Genomic DNA, 19,049 nt, shown 5'->3' with positions numbered 1-19,049 from the left:
AAAAAAGGTGACTCCTTTTGTCTCAAATTACTAAGATTGGTAGTACATATGATCTGTCTAGTACTGAGGTTTATTATGACAATGTTTTCTTTTAATCTTAGTCACAAACAGATCTACTATATCTACTTTAAAGAAATCAAACAATTGTGACAGTAACAAAAATTTTAGAGGACAACAATTTTTTTTAAATTTGACAAATTAAAATTTAGGAGTTTTTTTTTTGCTTTCTTTTATTCAGCCTTGGCTTTGGATCACTAAAAATAGAAAATAAATATATAAAACAATTCTTACACTAAAAGTATTTAAGAGGTTATTACAGATAAAAAAAATGCAATAACAATTACTTAAGTGCTATAGTTTTGTCTTGTGCTAATTTGTTATTACAATGTACATATTATAATTAATGCATGCCTGGAAGTTATTTTTGTAGAATTAGATTATACACCAAAGACGCATGTGGCGAAAATAGATGATGTATTTTCATTTTAATAACCTTACTATAGATAAGGGTATAAATAAAAAGTGTACATCACAAGTTGATATAACTAAAACATATAAAATTATTTTCGAGAACAAGATGAATTAAAACTATTTTTTGGAAGCCAAAAGGTAGATAAAAATGTATATTAAAAGTAAGTTCATGCCAGAGAAGAGAGGTGAAGAAGGGTAGTAAAGATGCTGTATTTTCAAGTTAATTCCCATACAATAGATAAGGATATAAATACAAATTTTCTACATCACAAGTTGATATAATTAAAAACATATGACATTATTTTCTACAATATGGTGAACTAAAACTATCTCCCAGAAACCAAAAGCTTCATAAAAAAATCTATTATATACTAAAAGTCCATTAAACTTCCTAGAAATACTCTCAAGCCGCCACGTGACGTTCCTATAAATACTCCTAGACCGCCACATGGCACTGTTAAATCTCACCGTCGATTTTCATTTAAATTGGTGGACCCGATACTTTAGACCATTAGATTAGATATGTTATTTAAAAAAAAAGTAATACTTTCGCATCTATAATGTGGGCCGGACAAAGAAACAAAACGTAAGTTATCTTTATACGTACGTACATACATACGGAGAAGAAACAATGAATCTTATCTCCTCTTCAACGGAGGAAAAGAAAACATGCGTACCGACTTACGATAAAAGCGATTAATAAGTAAAAAAACATACGTAAAGCAGGTACGTAATGCCACTGAAAAACTTGATGCTCCATAAAATATGATATTATACTATTTTAAAATAAATTATATTACTCTATAAAGTTATACAAATATACATAGTTAAACTAGATCGTTTACAATATAAAAATAAAATATCCAATGAATACTCTTTAAACATCCTATCTATAAATTATTTTAAAATTATATATCTAATTTGTGATCCAGTCGGATCCTCTAATTAAATAAACTATTGATGTCTATGTTCATAAATACATCATTATACATGAGGTCAACATATAATAAATAATGTTATAATAATAATCAGAAAAATAATGAATTACCCATTAAACTATTACGGTCGACCGAATTACCCCCATAAACCCGAAAACCGGACATCTTTCACCCTCAACTATTAATACCGGACGAATTACGCCCCCCCCCCCAATGTGGAGTGGTTTTGGTCCTACGTGTCAATTTAGTTAGCATTTTCTTAAAAAATGGTAGGACCCATATATCATATCTCTTCCTCACCGCTTCATCATATCTCTCTTTCTTCTCTCTCCGCATATCAATCAGCAAGGCTAGAGGCGGCGAGCGGTGGAGACCGCTCCTCCTCAGCTGACTTGGCAGCCACATGCGCATTCCAATGGAGGCCGTCGTCTCCATCATTTCCGTTGCATATCGTTGTCGCATGACGAGAGTTACAGGTGCCGGAGGCGAGAACCTGCGCTGATCCTCAATGGCTAGGTTCTGCTACACCCCTGCCATCTAGAACTCGCCCAACAAATATGGCCGTAGCTCTGTCTACCATAGCATGTCGTCCCACCACGGTTTTTAATCGATCCCCATCACCAATGCCTCTCTTCTGATGAGATAACGAGGCGGATCAATCAAGCAAGCAAGCGTAGGGGAATAGACGAAAGAGGAGGAGAAGAGCAGCGGGGCGACAGCGTGCCTACCCAGCTGGCCCAGTAGCAATGGGAGGGAGAAGAGAGAGGCTGGGGAATGGGATTCAGGAAGAGAGGGAGAGAGAGAGGTGAGAGAGGAGAGGGGTTGAGAGGGTAGAGAGTGTCACATGTGGGCCCCACCTATTTTATTTTTTTTTAAATGCAGACTGGACTACCATGTAGGACCAAAACTACTCCAGGTTGAGGTTTTTTTTTTTTGGGGGGGGGGGGTAATTCATCTTTTATTAATAATTGAAGGTGAAAGATGTCTGGTTTCGGGTTTATGGGGTAATTCGGTCGACCGTAATAGTTAGGGGGTAACTTGTACTTTTCCTATTTCAAATAATTTTACATCATATTCTAGGTGTCAAATAACACTTGATGACTATATAATGCTAACTTAAAGCTCTATATGTAAAATAATTGAAAACAACACAATTTAGTTGTGTATTTTTAAGCAGATATGATTTAATTTTAATATGTCTGAGATTAAGATTCTCATATATTTTTTTTAATTTTTAGAACTATTTCAATAGTATATGATAAGTGGGCAAACCTAAATGTTACATAAATGTAAAAAATAATTATGAAAAAATATTTCAAGCAAGTGATCTTGCTATAATATAACCATTTAGTCTGTCATAGGATTTATGGTCATATATGTATGTTTTTCTCTTTGTCAAATAGTTTTGATAATAAATGAACAATCAAGTAACATGTGCAATAAACTACTCATAATATTTTTTTTATAGTTGAGGAATTCCAACTTATCAGACATAATTTGATGAATGTATGTCATGCACTCTATTGATGTGACTATGAATTATACTTCAATCAATTAGTTATTATAAATAAGTTTGGGAAAATAGATTCATTCTCTAAATTAATTAGTAAAGATATCTTATGTGATTATGAAGAATAGGCGTTGAAAAATACGAGATGCTAAATTATATATATTTGTCAAAATGTAACCAACAATATGATCCTTTGGAGATATTATCGTGGTAGTATTTTAAAAAACACTTTATTCAGGTAAGAAAATCACATATAGTACAAATAGAAGTAAAAAAAACTCCATTATTCCATTATTGTTTTATTATCGTGACACATGTTGTTCTCATAAATTCATGTCATTATCATAAATTTAGGGTTGTATGGTTTCATATAATATGTTATTAACTAAAACATGTTTAAAATAGAGTGAAGATCTATTTTGAAAATATAATCTACATGTAAACATTTATAATAAAAAAATTTAAGCAAACAGCCTATATGCGCGGGTTATCTTCCGTTATATATTAAAAGTGAGTGCATGACAGGGAAGAAGATAGGAGAAGGCGGAGGTGACGTGAGTGAGATGCCAAAAAGCCGGGCTCGGGAGAATAAAATCCTTGTTTGACCAGGCTTGGGAATTGGGATGCTGGGAGAAACAAAAATAATAATAAAAAATAAAAATAAAAACCATTTTTCGTAAAAGCCCCTCGAGAAACTAAATATTACAACCATTCTCCCGTCTTTCCCGGGAGGCTAATTGCCTTCGCAAGCAAACAAACCCAGCGCGGTTTTTGTTAATGGAGAAATTGAGGATTAAACTAATGCTGGTTGAGGTTCAGTATGCGTCTTCTGCAGTGAGCTGCTTCCTCTTCTCGTCTCCTACTTAAATACTAAAGTGTAGGTTTCGTCTCTGCTCTTCTGCTTTTGTACTAGTAGTAGTAGTAATCTGCTTCTCTCTTCTTCATCTTCTTCTCTTGTCTTCCCTTTTCTTCTAGTCTATCCTCGTTGGCTCAGTTCTTGGAGAGGTTTTTTGTTCGAGTTGTGTGAGAGAGAATTCGTCCATTCTTGATGAGGTTTTGGGTTCTTGGGCACTTCTTGTTCTAGCCAAGGTGAGAGGTTAAGGTTAATTCTTCTTTAGATGGAGCTTTTTGAAAATGTTTGGTTGTTTTGTTGGTGGTTTGTTTGGGTTTCTTGATGGTTTTGTGGCTTCTTTTGTTCTTGGAGAAATATGTAAGGGGTTGGGTTCTTTTGGATTTTATTTGGGGTACGAATAATTGAAGTTCGTTTCTGTGCTAATTTGGTTCGTGGGTTGTATCTATCAATTGTCTTGATTTTGAGGGATTAATGTGTAGTTTGTGCGAGGAATTTTGATTTTGGTTCAAACTGTTGTTGTTGGGCGCTTTCCCTTGCAAAGATTCCTTGTGTTTCTTCCTTTTGGGTGTTTTGAGTCGATTCATGCCGCGAATTTGGGTTGAATTTGTTTGCCACAATGACGCGGAAGTGAAATTTTGAATTGATTTTTGCAGAGAAATTGCGATTTGAATACGCTCCATCGATATGTGAAGCCATCCAAGAACTCGGTGGAAATCAAGAATTCAGAGGCCATCTCGAACGAGCTCACCATCTGCTTGCAAGAATCAGCGAGTGCGAAGTTGACGTAGACGACGAGAAGCCATGGCCGCCTCGCCGCCGTTCATGGCGGCCGCGGCGTTCCTTACGCTTGTGGTGGTGCTGTTTCGGGCGCCGGCTCCCGCCATTGCCGTCGGCGAGGAGGCGGCGGCGCTGCTGGCCTTCAGGCGCGCGTCCGTGGCGGACGACCCGGACGGCGCGCTGGCGAGCTGGGTGCTGGGCGCCGGCGGCGCCAACTCCACCGCGCCGTGCTCGTGGGACGGCGTGTCGTGCGCGCCGCCGCCCGACGGCCGCGTCGCCGCCGTCGACCTCAGCGGCATGAGCCTCGCCGGCGAGCTGCGGCTCGACGCGCTCCTCGCGCTCCCGGCGCTGCAGCGCCTCAATCTCCGCGGCAATGCCTTCTACGGCAACCTCTCGCACGCCGCGCCGTCGCCGCCGTGCGCGCTCGTGGAGGTGGACATCTCGTCGAACGCCTTGAACGGGACGCTGCCGCCGTCGTTCCTGGCGCCGTGCGGCGTGCTGCGGTCCGTGAACCTGTCGAGGAACGGCCTCGCCGGCGGCGGGTTCCCGTTCGCGCCGTCGCTGCGGTCGCTGGACCTGTCGCGCAACCGCCTCGCCGACGCCGGCCTGCTCAACTACTCCTTCGCCGGCTGCCACGGCGTCGGCTACCTCAACCTCTCCGCCAACCTCTTCGCCGGGCGGCTGCCGGAGCTCGCCGCGTGCAGCGCGGTGACCACGCTCGACGTGTCGTGGAACCACATGTCCGGCGGGCTCCCGCCGGGGCTCGTGGCCACCGCGCCGGCCAACCTGACGTACCTCAACATCGCCGGCAACAACTTCACCGGCGATGTCTCCGGCTACGACTTCGGCGGGTGCGCCAACCTCACGGTGCTCGACTGGTCCTACAATGGCCTAAGTAGCACCAGGTTGCCACCGGGGCTCATCAACTGCCGCCGCCTCGAGACGCTGGAGATGTCCGGGAACAAGCTCCTCTCTGGCGCGCTGCCGACATTCTTGGTCGGCTTCTCGTCGCTGAGGCGGCTGGCATTGGCCGGCAACGAGTTCACCGGAGCGATTCCGGTGGAGCTGGGGCAATTGTGTGGCAGAATTGTTGAGCTGGACTTATCCAGCAACCGGCTGGTTGGTGCCTTGCCGGCGAGCTTTGCAAAGTGCAAGTCTCTTGAGGTGCTCGACCTCGGTGGCAACCAGCTCGCCGGCGACTTTGTGGCCAGTGTCGTCAGCACCATCGCCTCGCTGCGTGAGCTGCGGCTGTCGTTCAACAACATCACCGGTGTAAACCCGCTGCCGGTGCTCGCAGCGGGGTGTCCATTGCTGGAGGTGATTGATCTTGGGTCCAATGAGCTCGATGGGGAGATAATGCCGGATCTTTGCTCGTCGTTGCCATCATTGCGGAAGCTGCTCCTTCCGAACAATTACCTCAATGGCACCGTGCCGCCTTCGCTTGGCGATTGCGCCAATCTGGAGTCCATTGATCTCAGCTTCAATCTGCTGGTTGGCAAGATCCCAACAGAGATAATCAGGCTTCCGAAGATCGTTGATCTGGTCATGTGGGCGAATGGCCTATCCGGTGAGATACCGGATGTTCTCTGCTCCAATGGCACCACATTGGAGACATTGGTGATAAGCTACAACAACTTCACCGGAAGCATTCCAAGATCCATTACAAAGTGTGTGAATCTCATCTGGGTGTCGCTTTCCGGTAACCGTCTTACCGGGAGCGTGCCCGGTGGATTCGGCAAGCTTCAGAAGCTTGCCATTCTGCAACTCAACAAGAATCTGCTATCTGGACATGTTCCAGCAGAGCTTGGCAGCTGCAACAACCTCATCTGGCTTGATCTCAACAGCAACAGCTTCACCGGGACGATACCGCCGCAGTTGGCAGGCCAGGCAGGGCTTGTTCCGGGAGGTATTGTGTCAGGAAAGCAGTTTGCATTTCTCCGGAATGAGGCTGGCAACATATGCCCTGGTGCCGGTGTTCTCTTTGAGTTCTTTGGCATCAGGCCAGAGCGGTTGGCTGAGTTCCCTGCAGTGCATCTGTGCCCATCCACAAGGATTTACACGGGCACGACGGTTTATACATTCACCAACAATGGGAGTATGATCTTCCTTGATCTCTCATACAATGGCCTCACCGGCACAATCCCAGGAAGTCTTGGAAACATGATGTATCTTCAGGTCCTTAACTTGGGGCACAATGAGCTCAATGGTACAATACCGGATGCATTTCAGAACCTCAAGTCGATCGGCGCACTCGATCTCTCAAACAATCAGCTCAGTGGTGGCATTCCTCCAGGCCTTGGTGGTTTGAATTTCCTTGCAGATTTTGATGTCTCCAACAACAACCTGACTGGTCCAATCCCTTCATCCGGGCAGCTCACCACGTTCCCGCCATCCCGGTACGACAACAACAATGGTCTCTGTGGCATCCCTTTGCCTCCTTGTGGCCACAATCCCCCATGGGGAGGTAGGCCACGCGGTTCGCCTGATGGGAAGAGGAAGGTGATTGGGGCGAGCATTCTTGTCGGGGTGGCACTCTCCGTGCTCATACTGCTCCTGCTGCTGGTCACTCTCTGCAAGCTCAGGATGAACCAGAAGACTGAAGAGGTGAGAACTGGGTATGTTGAGAGCCTTCCAACATCTGGAACATCGAGTTGGAAGCTGTCGGGTGTCCGTGAGCCGCTAAGCATCAATGTGGCGACATTCGAGAAGCCGCTGAGGAAGCTCACATTTGCACACCTCCTTGAGGCCACCAATGGATTCAGTGCTGAGACTCTCATTGGATCAGGGGGATTTGGTGAGGTATACAAGGCCAAGCTCAAGGATGGCAGTGTTGTGGCCATCAAGAAACTGATTCACTTCACTGGCCAAGGTGACCGGGAATTCACTGCAGAGATGGAGACCATTGGAAAGATCAAGCACCGCAACCTTGTCCCATTGCTTGGATATTGCAAGATTGGTGATGAGAGGCTCCTTGTCTACGAGTACATGAAACACGGCAGCCTGGATGTTGTGCTCCATGACAAGGCCAAGGCTAGTGTGAAGCTTGACTGGTCAGCAAGAAAGAAAATTGCAATTGGTTCAGCCAGGGGCCTCGCATTCCTCCACCACAGCTGCATCCCACACATCATACACCGGGACATGAAGTCGAGCAATGTGCTTCTTGACAACAACCTCGATGCCCGTGTATCGGATTTCGGGATGGCAAGGCTGATGAATGCGCTTGATACGCATCTGAGTGTGAGCACACTTGCAGGTACACCTGGGTATGTGCCACCTGAGTACTACCAAAGCTTCAGGTGCACGACCAAAGGCGACGTCTACAGCTATGGTGTTGTGCTCTTGGAGCTCCTCTCAGGTAAGAAGCCAATTGATCCGACTGAGTTTGGAGACAACAACCTTGTTGGTTGGGTGAAGCAGATGGTTAAAGAGAACAGAAGCAGTGAGATCTTTGATCCTACATTGACTGATAGAAAATCAGGGGAAGCAGAGCTCTATCAGTACCTGAAGATTGCATGCGAGTGCTTGGATGATCGACCCAACCGAAGGCCAACCATGATTCAGGTCATGGCAATGTTCAAAGAGCTGCAGCTTGACTCGGACAGTGATATCCTCGATGGCTTTTCGATCAATTCGTCAACTATAGATGAGTCAGGAGAGAAATCAATGTAATGCTGTCTAGTTCTTGCAGATTTTGATTATCCGAAGTGGTAAAATATCAGACTAGCTCAACCATTTTGGCTCCATGGTAGAAAAAAAGGTAGTATCCTCCAATTCAGTAGGAAAAGTTGTAATTTTGGTTCAAATCACTGTACATAATACATCAAAGTATGAAGGAGAACACGGTGGTAGGATTTAATTTCAGAAAAAAAAGGCAGTTCTCTTTACCTGGAGAGACTAGTATGTACCAATCAAATTTCTTGCTTTTGAGCATCAATATTGTCAAGAATGTAATACATATTAGCTTTCCTTACACTTGCATGTGTTTTGACTTTGTGAAAATTGAGCTTCTTGTATCTGTCAGTTTCTGGTTGATATCTTGCAGAAAAGAACTGGACAAAAGAGAATTTCTGATGTTTAATCTTCTGGCAAGTCCCTTTCCCCTTTTTGTATTGCACAGTTGACTAAAACTGCAATTGTATTTATTATTTCCCAGCATGGCTATGTTTGTTTGACCAAACTGTAAAAGATGTTGCCGATGTTGCCAGTTACCACATCATATTTGCTTAGGGGTGTTAGACAATGGCTTAGGGGTGTAAGACAATGTGTGAAAAAAAATCCAGCCACTGGATTTTGTGGGCAGTCAGTACCTGAATCATGTTGATAGTACAGGGGTTTTCCTTGTCTGCTTCTTGAATGATTGCTGTCATGACAAAACTGTACAGCATAAAGAAGTTTTCAGTTCTGCTGACACTGTCTGAAATGGATCTTGTGGACATGGCAGTACACTTTCCCAACAGGTAGTTATGGACAAACTGAGCAGCACAAAGATAATGCATGGATTATGTACTCTTTTTCTTTTTTCTTCTTTTAGAAAAATGAGAAGATTACATGAATTTTGCTCTCATTCTGTGTTTGTGATAATATTACCAGCTTGGGAGATCAGTTCTGTTTTTGAAACTTTAGTAGATGCTACATATATATACTTGCAACTTGCTATTCTTTTAAAGTCAGGTAAGAAGATTTTTTTACTCTTGCCTTTTTATGCTGTGAGTGTGATGGAAATGTAGTTTATACTGTCAACATGGTCATACCTGCTGAAGTTTGGAAGCATCTGTGTGCCCAAAAAGAAAAGGAAAGGTGCATCTTTCATTCATTCATACCTGAAGCACTCCCTCTTTTTCCACCCAGGAACATTCGCTTTTCTGCTGTCAAAAGTGGTGCAATTTCGGTTGGATTTATACTCTTTCTGACTTTGAAAAATACTCATGTTGCTCACTGACTACCTCTGATTGTAGATTAGGACCAAATGGTACTACTGTCTTGATAAACTTATATTATCTTTGATGTGGTCGTGCCGTTTTCGAGTGTATAACTTTATCCATCAGGGTTTAAATACTGGCGAGCGTAATTAAATGCATTAGAAATTATTACTTTCATTATTAAAATTAAGCTAGTATTTTTTTCCCAGTAATCATTATTTTTCTTTGCCTGACTAATTAATTTTCCAAGAGAGATTAGATGAGCAAGCAAGGTACCAACGCTATCACATCATCACAAATATTTTCAAAAGGATTTGGTAATTAGGTAGCTGACCTGCACAGCAGGATAAGAAGATGTTGCACGCGTGCGTACGCCCGCACGTGTGCATGCCGCTGCCGTTGGATTCTAAAATTAGGGCTCCGTTTCTGCTGATTTGTACAGGATTAGGCAGGAGGATTACGACTTTAGGGACAACGACTACCCTTTAGTTTTCATCTTCTTTGGGGGTCCCCTGTATATATATATGGGTTCAGATCCTTTGTGGTTATGGTCTTGTGTTGTGTATCCGCATAATTTCGATGAGGTAAAATTGTCTACTAGACATTCTAGATTTATTTTAGATAATGGACATCATCCTGGCCTCTACACTCCAACCGGACACTGTGGTATTGTGAGGGATGTCACAGTGAGAGTCATTACGATCCGATGTTATTTTGACGGATCATAGTATTGTTGGTTAAACGCCATTTTTTTTTAGATCCGCAATGTCTAGTAGTCAATTTTTTTTGTCTACCAACGATAGCACTGTTGATATAGTTGTAGGTATATGGCTCTACATGGTATCTATATTCACGCACATAATTATTATTCTAAAAGGAATTTAGTGAGGTTCTTCGATTTATTGATGCCTCAATCTCTTAACCATGTGTTAATAGGAACACTCACAGGTGTGTCAGTGCGGTTTACATGTGTGGTGCTGTAGGTACATTTTCCATGTAGTTGAATTATTTTGCGTAGTGTTGGGAAAAATATATAGAGGCTATTTATGTTTTGTCGGCAAAAATGAGCAGTAATGGTCGGCAAAAAATACAGCAAGATGCTAATGCGGTGCTTACTCTGGCACAAACAATTCCCCTTAATAATGGTCCCTTGGATTGGCGTCCCGTTTGCACTTTTGATGTCATCAACTCTTTGCATCTCACAAAGGGGATCTCTTTGCACACTACCCCTTAATTTTGGTGGCTGTGTGGAAAAGGTAGAGCTAATCACCTAATTAGATGACCTGGTTGTTGTTGTTGCAAAAATGGTCAAACATAATTTGCGTGTTCCTTTGGGTTTTGGATCTTTTTTAGCTGAGAGATCAGAGATGGAGAAATTTTTGTAGTTAGGTAGAAGTATGATGTATATTTTTTTTCAGAAACAAAGACAACTTCAGATAGTGATATAGGAATCTTATCTTATTAACATGAAGTAAAACTGTTTAGTAAAAGTAGAGGTCATATGTGTTCAACAACAACAAAAAAAGATCAATGAAAATGAAATAATAAGATAAATTTGAACTCCACCCTGATGCTGAACTAGCAATGTTTATGTGATTGTCCATTCATTTCTTCATAGGATGCTTGAAACCATCATGATGAACAGTTGATTAAAAAAAAATAATTATGTGTATTTACATGGTAGACAAAGAGGAGTGCCATGGAAGGGGAATGAATTATTGCTACACAAGGAGTGGCTCAACTGGTGCCAATGACTGCTGCTCTGCAGCCTGGCAATCCCATCTGTAGACAGCTACAGGTGCCAGTATAATCATCTTGCAGGCCAGGAGTATATATACATATACTACTACAGGTATATATACAAATGTCACAGCCTTTTTCCCCTACATAGTGGCTACAGGTATACCAAATAAAGGACTCAACATTGTTTATTTATAAACAAAGGGGAGAGAGGAAGAAAGAGTTTAGCCTTCAAAGCTCCATCGTTTGCTTGTGGACTCCACAATTAAAATTCGAATTTTCAAACTTGACTTTCATGTTTTTTATCGTAGTTTATTTTTCAGGCTTTAAATCTCTAGGAATACGCATATATAAAAGTTTTACTCATAAATTATTTTTAGTTGCTTCATTTATTATTCCAGCAAACAATGGGACACAATTCACCTTAAATCCTTAAATTGTATATTGTGAAGTCTTAACTGATCTCTAGTCTAATCTTCTTTTCCTCTTGTGCTATCACATTCGTACTTGCTGACAAGCTATGTGTATCAGGTATTGATGTACTGAAGAACTGATAAGACCAAACAGGCTGGTAGGTCATCAACTGCAAAAATTGTCTGTTCCTCACAAAGAAAGGAAGTGCAGGCAGTGGCTTTCTACTTCTTCTGCAGAAGAAAGCTAAGAGAGGCTTGACACCAAAAAGCAGCTCTGTACAAGAGTCAAGAAGCATGGGCACACACATCTTTAGATCTCACTACCACCATGGCAGGCACTGTCATCCTATCAATGAGGTTTGCCAAATATCAGCAAGGCTGCAGACTGACAAGCATAGTCAGCAATAAATCAGTGCCAATTGGCTAATTGTCATACCTTCTCATGATCTCATCTAAGCAGTGGTTGCAATATGCATTTTTAGATAATGAGAATGTATTACATCTCCGGCCTCTGCCATAAGGCACACAGCCAACGAGGTTGCAAATACGGATGGACTGAAGAAAGTTCAATATACATGCCAGATGATGACAAAGGAACACATTATATTTGTTAATGGAGTTCAGCTGAAACATACGTCTTCGGCCTTGATTATATTATGTGCACAGTTCAATTACTGTCTTACTTGAGCCAAGAGCAAGAGATGGCTTGATTTGGATCCAATGGTGCTTGATAATACACATATAACATACTTCCTCTGTTTTACAATGTAAGTCATTCTAGCATTTCCTATATTCATATTGATGTTAATGAATCTAGACATATGAATGTGAGAATAATATATATCTAGATTCATTAACATCAATATGAATGTGAGAAATGCTAAAATGACTTACATTGTGAAACAGAGGGAGTACAAGCCTGTTGATTCTGAAAATAACAGTAAAGGCATCAGATAGAAATGGACCAAACCACCACAAAATTATGAAAAATATGTGTTGATGCATACAAGTCTGACTGGCTTCTTGACAAGGTTACAATAATCACAAATGACATGATCACGCACGCTCTTCAGGGTATAAACCAAAGTGTGAATCAACATGGGATTTACAGATGATGCAATTTTGACAGTACTGTACAGAAACGGGCAATTAGTTCAGAGAGACATAACCATCTTGGATCTTAACATGACAGTCAACCAACTAGACTCGATTTCTTGCAAGGTGCAACGTTGTCAAGAATGATAGCTGCTAACCCATTGCGTATTTCTGGGTCCAGGCCCTCGCCGTCTCCTCATAACGTGGCCTCTGGCTCTTGTAGACGTGGGCGATCTCTGGGACAAGGGGATCATCTGGGTTGGGGTCAGTGAGAAGAGAGCTGATGGATAGGAGGACCTTTGATATGGTCAATGCTGGGCTCCACTGCTCCTTGAGGATGTCAAGGCAAATGCTTCCATTGGAGTTGATGTTTGGGTGATACACCTGCATCGTCAGTGAAACGATTCATCATTTATGGCATTAGTGGAGAAAAATGACAAATATCACTAACTTCAGAATAATTTATCAAATCATCTAGGCTTTTACGCCAGCGTCATAACAATCTAGTAACTAGCTAGGTGAATTAATACAATGTGTCTTGCTTGAATCTTTCCTGATATTTAGAATAGGATAGCAATACAACTGTTCTTTTCTGATATATCGGAAAGATTACTGCAAACTGTTAGCACATATTGTTATCAATTCTTTGTTCAACTCATTCCTTGAAGAGATTATGATAGTGGGGCCACACTCTAGGGAACCAACATGATTTCAGTTACATCTGGGAATGGCAGTGAATCATTGCTGAGCGCAGACAGATTGGAACTATCAAATATAAACTCCATATTGTCCATTCCAATTTGTGAAGAAGCTATATAGCCTTACTGGTTACAATTTTTGATGATTTTAATTTGGGACTCACCTGGAGAAACATCGCTACATGGCATTTCCGAAGCATGTAACAAAGCATGCAATTGAATGAGAATTTCAGTCTGCAACAGCCTTTGCCCAAGTAATTTGTCAGAAGTGCAATACTACCAGCTCAAGCTTAGAGTCGCATTATAGTTAGGCAGAGCATTTTTCTTATGTTTTTCCCCTGCTTTTCCCCTGTTTTCTGTTTTGTCAACCTTATACTTATTTTCCTAACCCCATTATCTTAATGAAATTATGCAAGGGATCTCCTGCTATCTGGGACACAAAGTGATAATCACAGTAGCAATGTGACAGTAAGAACTGCAAATAATGATTATAAACAGTCAGTATGATTTTAACTATGAAAACAATGATGCTACGGAGAGGCATAAATTTTAGCCAATTTGTGGTGAACTGTGCTTTAGAATTTACACCAGTACATAACTTTTTACTGATATTGACTGATTTATAAATTCTCCTATTCATCTTGAATTTCCAAAGACCGCACTCTACCTTATCTAGTACATATCAATAATAAGGTTAAGAGTAACAATTTAATATAATCAAGAAGTTAAAAAAACAAGAAAGAGAGACAGGTAAAACAAACAACTCACCTTTGTTTGGAAGTTCACTTTTGGAGGCTTAAAAGGGTAGTCAGGGGGGAAATGGATGTTAACAAAGAACACCCCACCAGCGTAGGGGCTGTCGCTAGGGCCCATGATTGTGGCCTGCCAATGGAATAAATCCTCTCCTGCAGGCCCAGCACTGCATGATGTTGGTGGATCCTTCCGCAAATCCATGAGTTCCTTCTGAATCCTTTTGCTTGCCATATCTGGGTAAGTGGAACACAGAATATAATGATTAAGGCAATAATGCACACCAATATGAATATATTGCACCTTCTTTCAGCTTGAATTTGATAAGATGGATCTCCTCATACAAAATTTTCAGAAGTACTGAATTATAGTTTCAGAATCTGGATATGACTACTAAGTAATTACTACAGTCTATGTACTCAAGAGAAATTCCTTGTTGTCTGCATAGCATGGGTCTCAACTCTCACTAAAAGTTTGTAGGAGTTCACTCAATTTTTGTATGCCACTTTATTCTTTTTGTCGCTTAATATTAATAAACAGATCACAATGCCATATTATATAAGATGACACAAACAACAGACTACAACCAGATGGAATAGTCAAGTGAAGCACAAGCTGATTACTTCAGTATCCAAGTAGGTTGCATCCATAGTGCTATCATCATACAGCTTAGCAAAACAATTTCTTGATTAAGGTTATCAAAACACAGAGTTATAATTAACTTACTCAGATTACAAACTACACTGATATAGGTTAAGTAAAATTTTCAAATCATTGACATATTTGTGTTGATTGACATTCTTCAGTAAAACGCCCACCGGCGTCCCACAACCTGTCTGTTTCACCAAGAAACCAAAACCACCAACTTGCCTAAAATTAAAATCACCTTCCCTCCTTTCCCCAAGTAGCAAATCCAATTTCACATTTCCTGTTTAAGAATCTACTCGATTGTGACAGATCACTGGTCAGAGCAAGGCCCTACAGCTCAAACACCAAACTCATCTGAAATTTCAGCAGAAGGAATGCGCAATTAATTCTTTCTCCTCGTTCATCCCCAAGTCAACCCCGACCCCAAGATGACCAAATCTTTCTAATCTTGCGATGGCTACACAACCCCAAGTAATCTTAAGCAAACAAGCTACTTCTATTCAATCATGGCGTGCGTCGCCAAGAACTCAACCAACGTTCAAAACGAAGAAAAAAAAAGAGAACTAAACAGAACAAGAACTAGTACACTTTGAATGGACCAGGAAAGATTTGGAAAGAAACTGAAGATTACCTGCAGACTAGAGAGCTCAGATTAGATGTATCCTCAATCGGGTGAAGAGATTTGGAAGGAATCGGCTGCGGCGACGATCGATGGAGCGTGGGGGATTACGGGATGGGGGCTTAATCGTGGGCTTGTAGGCCTGAGAGACCCTGGATCGAGTCTTCGCTTGTGTGCAGTTGGCCAACTGGTAATTCTTTTTTCCTTTTTTTTCTAGTGGAATTGCACTTTGCGCCCCTTTTCTCACCTTAATTGCATATTGGACCAGGGTCTGCTAAACTTTGCACTTAATTTCTGTTGTTAGATCAAATCAATCAAGAGAAATTTGTTGCCATTGCCCATTTTACATTTTTCCCCTCCAAATCGATATTACTGTAGTAACATATACTCAGGCCTTGTTTAGTTCGCGGAAAGAAAATTTTTATGTTACATCGGATGTTTGACCGGATATTGGAAGGGGTTTTCGAATACGAATGAACAAACTAATTTCATAACTTGCATGGAAACCGTGAGACGAATTTATTAAGCGTAATTAATCCATCATTAGCACATGTGTGTTACTGTAGCACTTATGGCTAATGATGAACTTATTAGTTTTTCATTTTATTTATATTTAATACTATATAGATATGTCTAAGATGTTTGATGTGACGTTTTTGGAAAAAAAAATTTAGGACCTAAACAAGGGCCTCAATGTTGGTTCAAAACCAGCAGCAAGGACCAGTTATGAATCTTTGACATCCTCTCAGGGTCGATGCTATCTTCGTAACATTGTATATTTAACTTTTTATCTTTAAAACATTGTCATCGCAGTGATGGGTACTCATCGCTGGTTCAAAACCCAGTATTAAAACCAGTTATAAATCGTCAGCAATTGTTGGTTCAATACCGGCCGATAACTCATCTTCCATAGATTTGGACTGAAATGTCTGAAATCCAGAGAATTTCATCCATTTTAGTGAGGTCCGAGACAAAATTTAAATCCCATTTTGTAAATTTTGGTCAAATTTCATTTGGAATTTCCAATTTTTGTCCATTTCAGCGGAGCCGAAATTTTTACGCAATCCCATCACAGAACTTTGCCAACGGCAACGCATTGCGCATGACGCAAACTGGCAGAGTAGGTGTAGTCATGAGGACGAATAGAAATTAACGCAGCAGCAGCTAATCCGATTTTAAATACCATATTTAGCCATTTTGTGATTTTTAACATACAAGAGTCGAATGAGGAACGAAGCAAAACTGATCAAATATTAATATGCATATTCAATAGGAAACTCACAAGATAATTTTTATTACTGACAATAAGTACCATAATATAGAGTGATATGGCTATGTATAAATGAAGCTATTTTCTACTACTTAAAAAAACAAGACTTACAAAGATTTAAATGACTTAAATGCACTACATGTCTTCAGTGGCAGAGCTTAGTGGAGGCCATCCTAGGTGGTCCCCACCATAGCCATGAACTGTATATAGGGAGCATGCATATGCTCTCAATCTCTCATCTTGGATAGTTGTAGTGTGTTGGCTTAGTTGTTATTGCTTTTTTTTATAGTGTCGCGGGTTCGATACCAGCATCACAGTTATTTTTCTATTTTTCTTATTTTTTCTGTTTCTCAGCACATTTCTATTTTTCTTGCTTTTTCAGTTCCTCAGCTCATTCCAGCATAATTGTTTTCTTTTTTTTCCCAGTTCTCAAGTCTTATACTTCCTCTGTTTCACAATGTAAGTCATTCTAGCATTTCTCACATTTATATTGATGTTAATGAATCTAGATAGATATATATGTCTATATTCATTAACATCAATATGAATATGAGAAATGCTAGAATGACTTACATTGTGAAACGGAGGGAGTAGAATATAATGGTTACTCCATTCCAGCTAAGGTTATTTCTTTCGGTTTAATAGTTTTTGCTAACACTATGCTTAGAATTCATTCCAATCGAAATAATAGTGGTTCTATTCCAACTGACACTGTTTTCTTTAATTTTATACTCCCTCCGTCCCTAAATATAAGAGATTTTGGTTGGATGTGATGTATTTTTAGTACAACGAATCTGGATATCAAACCTAGGATGTATCACATCCAACCAAAATCCCTTATATTTAGGGACGAAGGTAGTAGCTTGTGATGAATTTTATGAAAGTATTTTTCTTTTATTCTTGCACCGATATGTTTTGAAATATTTTGTCATAGCTATTTGTGTCTTCTGCTCCAATTTGTTTTAAATATTGTGTACTTGGAAATATGTGTCCGCTATGGTCATTTTTATAAGAAAACCAGGATTTTGTGCTCTCTAACACTACTTTCATGCTCAATCAATCATCTAACATAATTGATACAGTATATTTATTTTCTTTCTTTCTTGTTTTGAAAGAGTTGTAGTTGGCCCCTGCTACATTTTAGGTCAAGCTCTGTCAATGCTGCCTTCCGCAATGAAAGAAAATATCAATGCTCTAATATTATGATTCTCTAAATTCCTTTACATGACCTTAGAGCAAGTATAATAGTATAGCTAACTATGGATATTAGCACGTATTAGAGTTAATATATATAATAGGTTAACTATATGGTTGTCTATATTTTTTCTCTTCTCTTTCTTTCTCTATGAATTTAATGTAAATATCTTGGAGCATATGTAGAGCTAGCTATTGAATGATAGTCAGTGCTCCTCACTTTTCTGTCTCTTTTATACACAAATTTATAGTTGGTTTATAGCGCATTATTATCCATGCCCTTATAGAACCCTATACTAGTGGATCACAGGAGGTTCATCATTTTCCTTAAAATATGTTGTTGTGGTACAAAGCTTTTACTTCACAAGAATATATACGATTTAGGATTGTTCATGGAAGATGTGTATATAAAACTTGTCGTGCACTTTTTTTTCCACGCAATCTCAATGTTCTCTAGCCCTTCAATATTATATATTATCAATTCGCTTTTTTAAAATTTAAGTTGGCAATATAATGAGAATGGGTGGCTCTAGGAAGAACTTGAGCTCCATCCAAGTCATCAGCTGCACCTAGTATGATGTTCAATCTTGTGACTGAATTCTTGGATGCACCACACCTTATTACTTTGTTTTATTTAGTGGCCACAATGTGCTAGAAACCAATATAAGGCTTAGATTTGTCTACTTAAGAATAAATATGTTTATGCATAATTTGTCTCCTATGATGTGTCGCACAGATAAGCATGATTTTTGTTGTCATAATATTCAGAGATATATATAGGCTAGTTCCAGTATTGTAGATGCAAGTTCCCTCCGTTCTTCAATCTCCACAAGTTTAGTTCTTCTAAGTGTTCTTTTTATTCTGATTTAGTTGAAATCCTGCTCTTGTTTAAGAGAAATGTTTCAGTGCAACTGTGCAAGTGTGTAAGAAACTTAATTCTGTCCTTCATTTCTTGTTCATCCAAAAAGAGGCTTTTGATTATGGGCATGATAGGCCCATGTACTGTGTAATACCATCGGGGTTGTCAACAAGTTGAGCTCGAGCAAGCTGGTCTACATATGCTCAAGCTCGAAGCGAACTCGAACGATAACATCAGGGATTAAGCATGTCAAAAAAAAACACAAAATGAAAATTAAAATTGAACCGATGAATAA

At 40.3% G+C, this 19,049-nt stretch overlaps 2 protein-coding genes across 3 annotated transcripts; one reads left to right on the top strand and one right to left on the bottom strand.

Moving 5' to 3' along the window:
* Positions 1-3,659: 3,659 nt before the first annotated feature.
* On the top strand, positions 3,660-8,544 carry LOC4346640 (brassinosteroid LRR receptor kinase BRL1-like). 2 transcript variants are annotated; one of them, XM_066303871.1, is made up of 2 exons: positions 3,660-3,796; positions 4,426-8,521. In XM_066303871.1, exon 2 carries the CDS (start codon positions 4,574-4,576, stop codon positions 8,216-8,218), a length of 3,645 nt encoding a protein of 1,214 aa, XP_066159968.1. In that variant the 5' UTR covers positions 3,660-3,796; positions 4,426-4,573; the 3' UTR covers positions 8,219-8,521. The 2 variants fall into 2 exon arrangements, with proteins under 2 accessions (XP_066159968.1, NP_001409646.1); NM_001422717.1 differs by lacking the exon at positions 3,660-3,796 and adding an exon at positions 3,819-4,008 and having other exon boundaries at positions 4,426-8,544.
* A 4,037-nt stretch (positions 8,545-12,581) lies between these two features.
* On the bottom strand, positions 12,582-15,616 carry LOC4346639 (ubiquitin-conjugating enzyme E2-17 kDa). Its single transcript, XM_015795911.3, has 3 exons — positions 15,444-15,616; positions 14,183-14,400; positions 12,582-13,100 (listed from the first exon to the last, which is right to left on the bottom strand). Exons 2-3 carry the CDS (start codon positions 14,396-14,398, stop codon positions 12,870-12,872), a joined length of 447 nt encoding a protein of 148 aa, XP_015651397.1. The 5' UTR covers positions 14,399-14,400; positions 15,444-15,616; the 3' UTR covers positions 12,582-12,869.
* Between the last annotated feature and the right edge of the window lie 3,433 nt (positions 15,617-19,049).

The sequence above is a fragment of the Oryza sativa genome, chromosome 9 (assembly GCF_034140825.1).
Source record: "Oryza sativa Japonica Group chromosome 9, ASM3414082v1".
In the NCBI taxonomy this organism is placed as follows: Eukaryota; Viridiplantae; Streptophyta; class Magnoliopsida; order Poales; family Poaceae; genus Oryza; species Oryza sativa.
This window is presented reverse-complemented; position numbering and strand designations above follow the sequence as displayed.

Coding starts and splice junctions, on each gene's coding strand:
- LOC4346640 (NM_001422717.1), top strand. CDS start 4,574: ATGGCCGCCTCGCCGCCGTTCATGGCGGCCGCGGCGTTCCTTACGCTT.
- LOC4346639 (XM_015795911.3), bottom strand. CDS start 14,398: ATGGCAAGCAAAAGGATTCAGAAGGAACTCATGGATTTGCGGAAGGAT. Junction 13,101..14,182: donor AAGTGAACTTCCAAACAAAG/GTGAGTTGTTTG, acceptor CTGACGATGCAG/GTGTATCACCCAAACATCAA.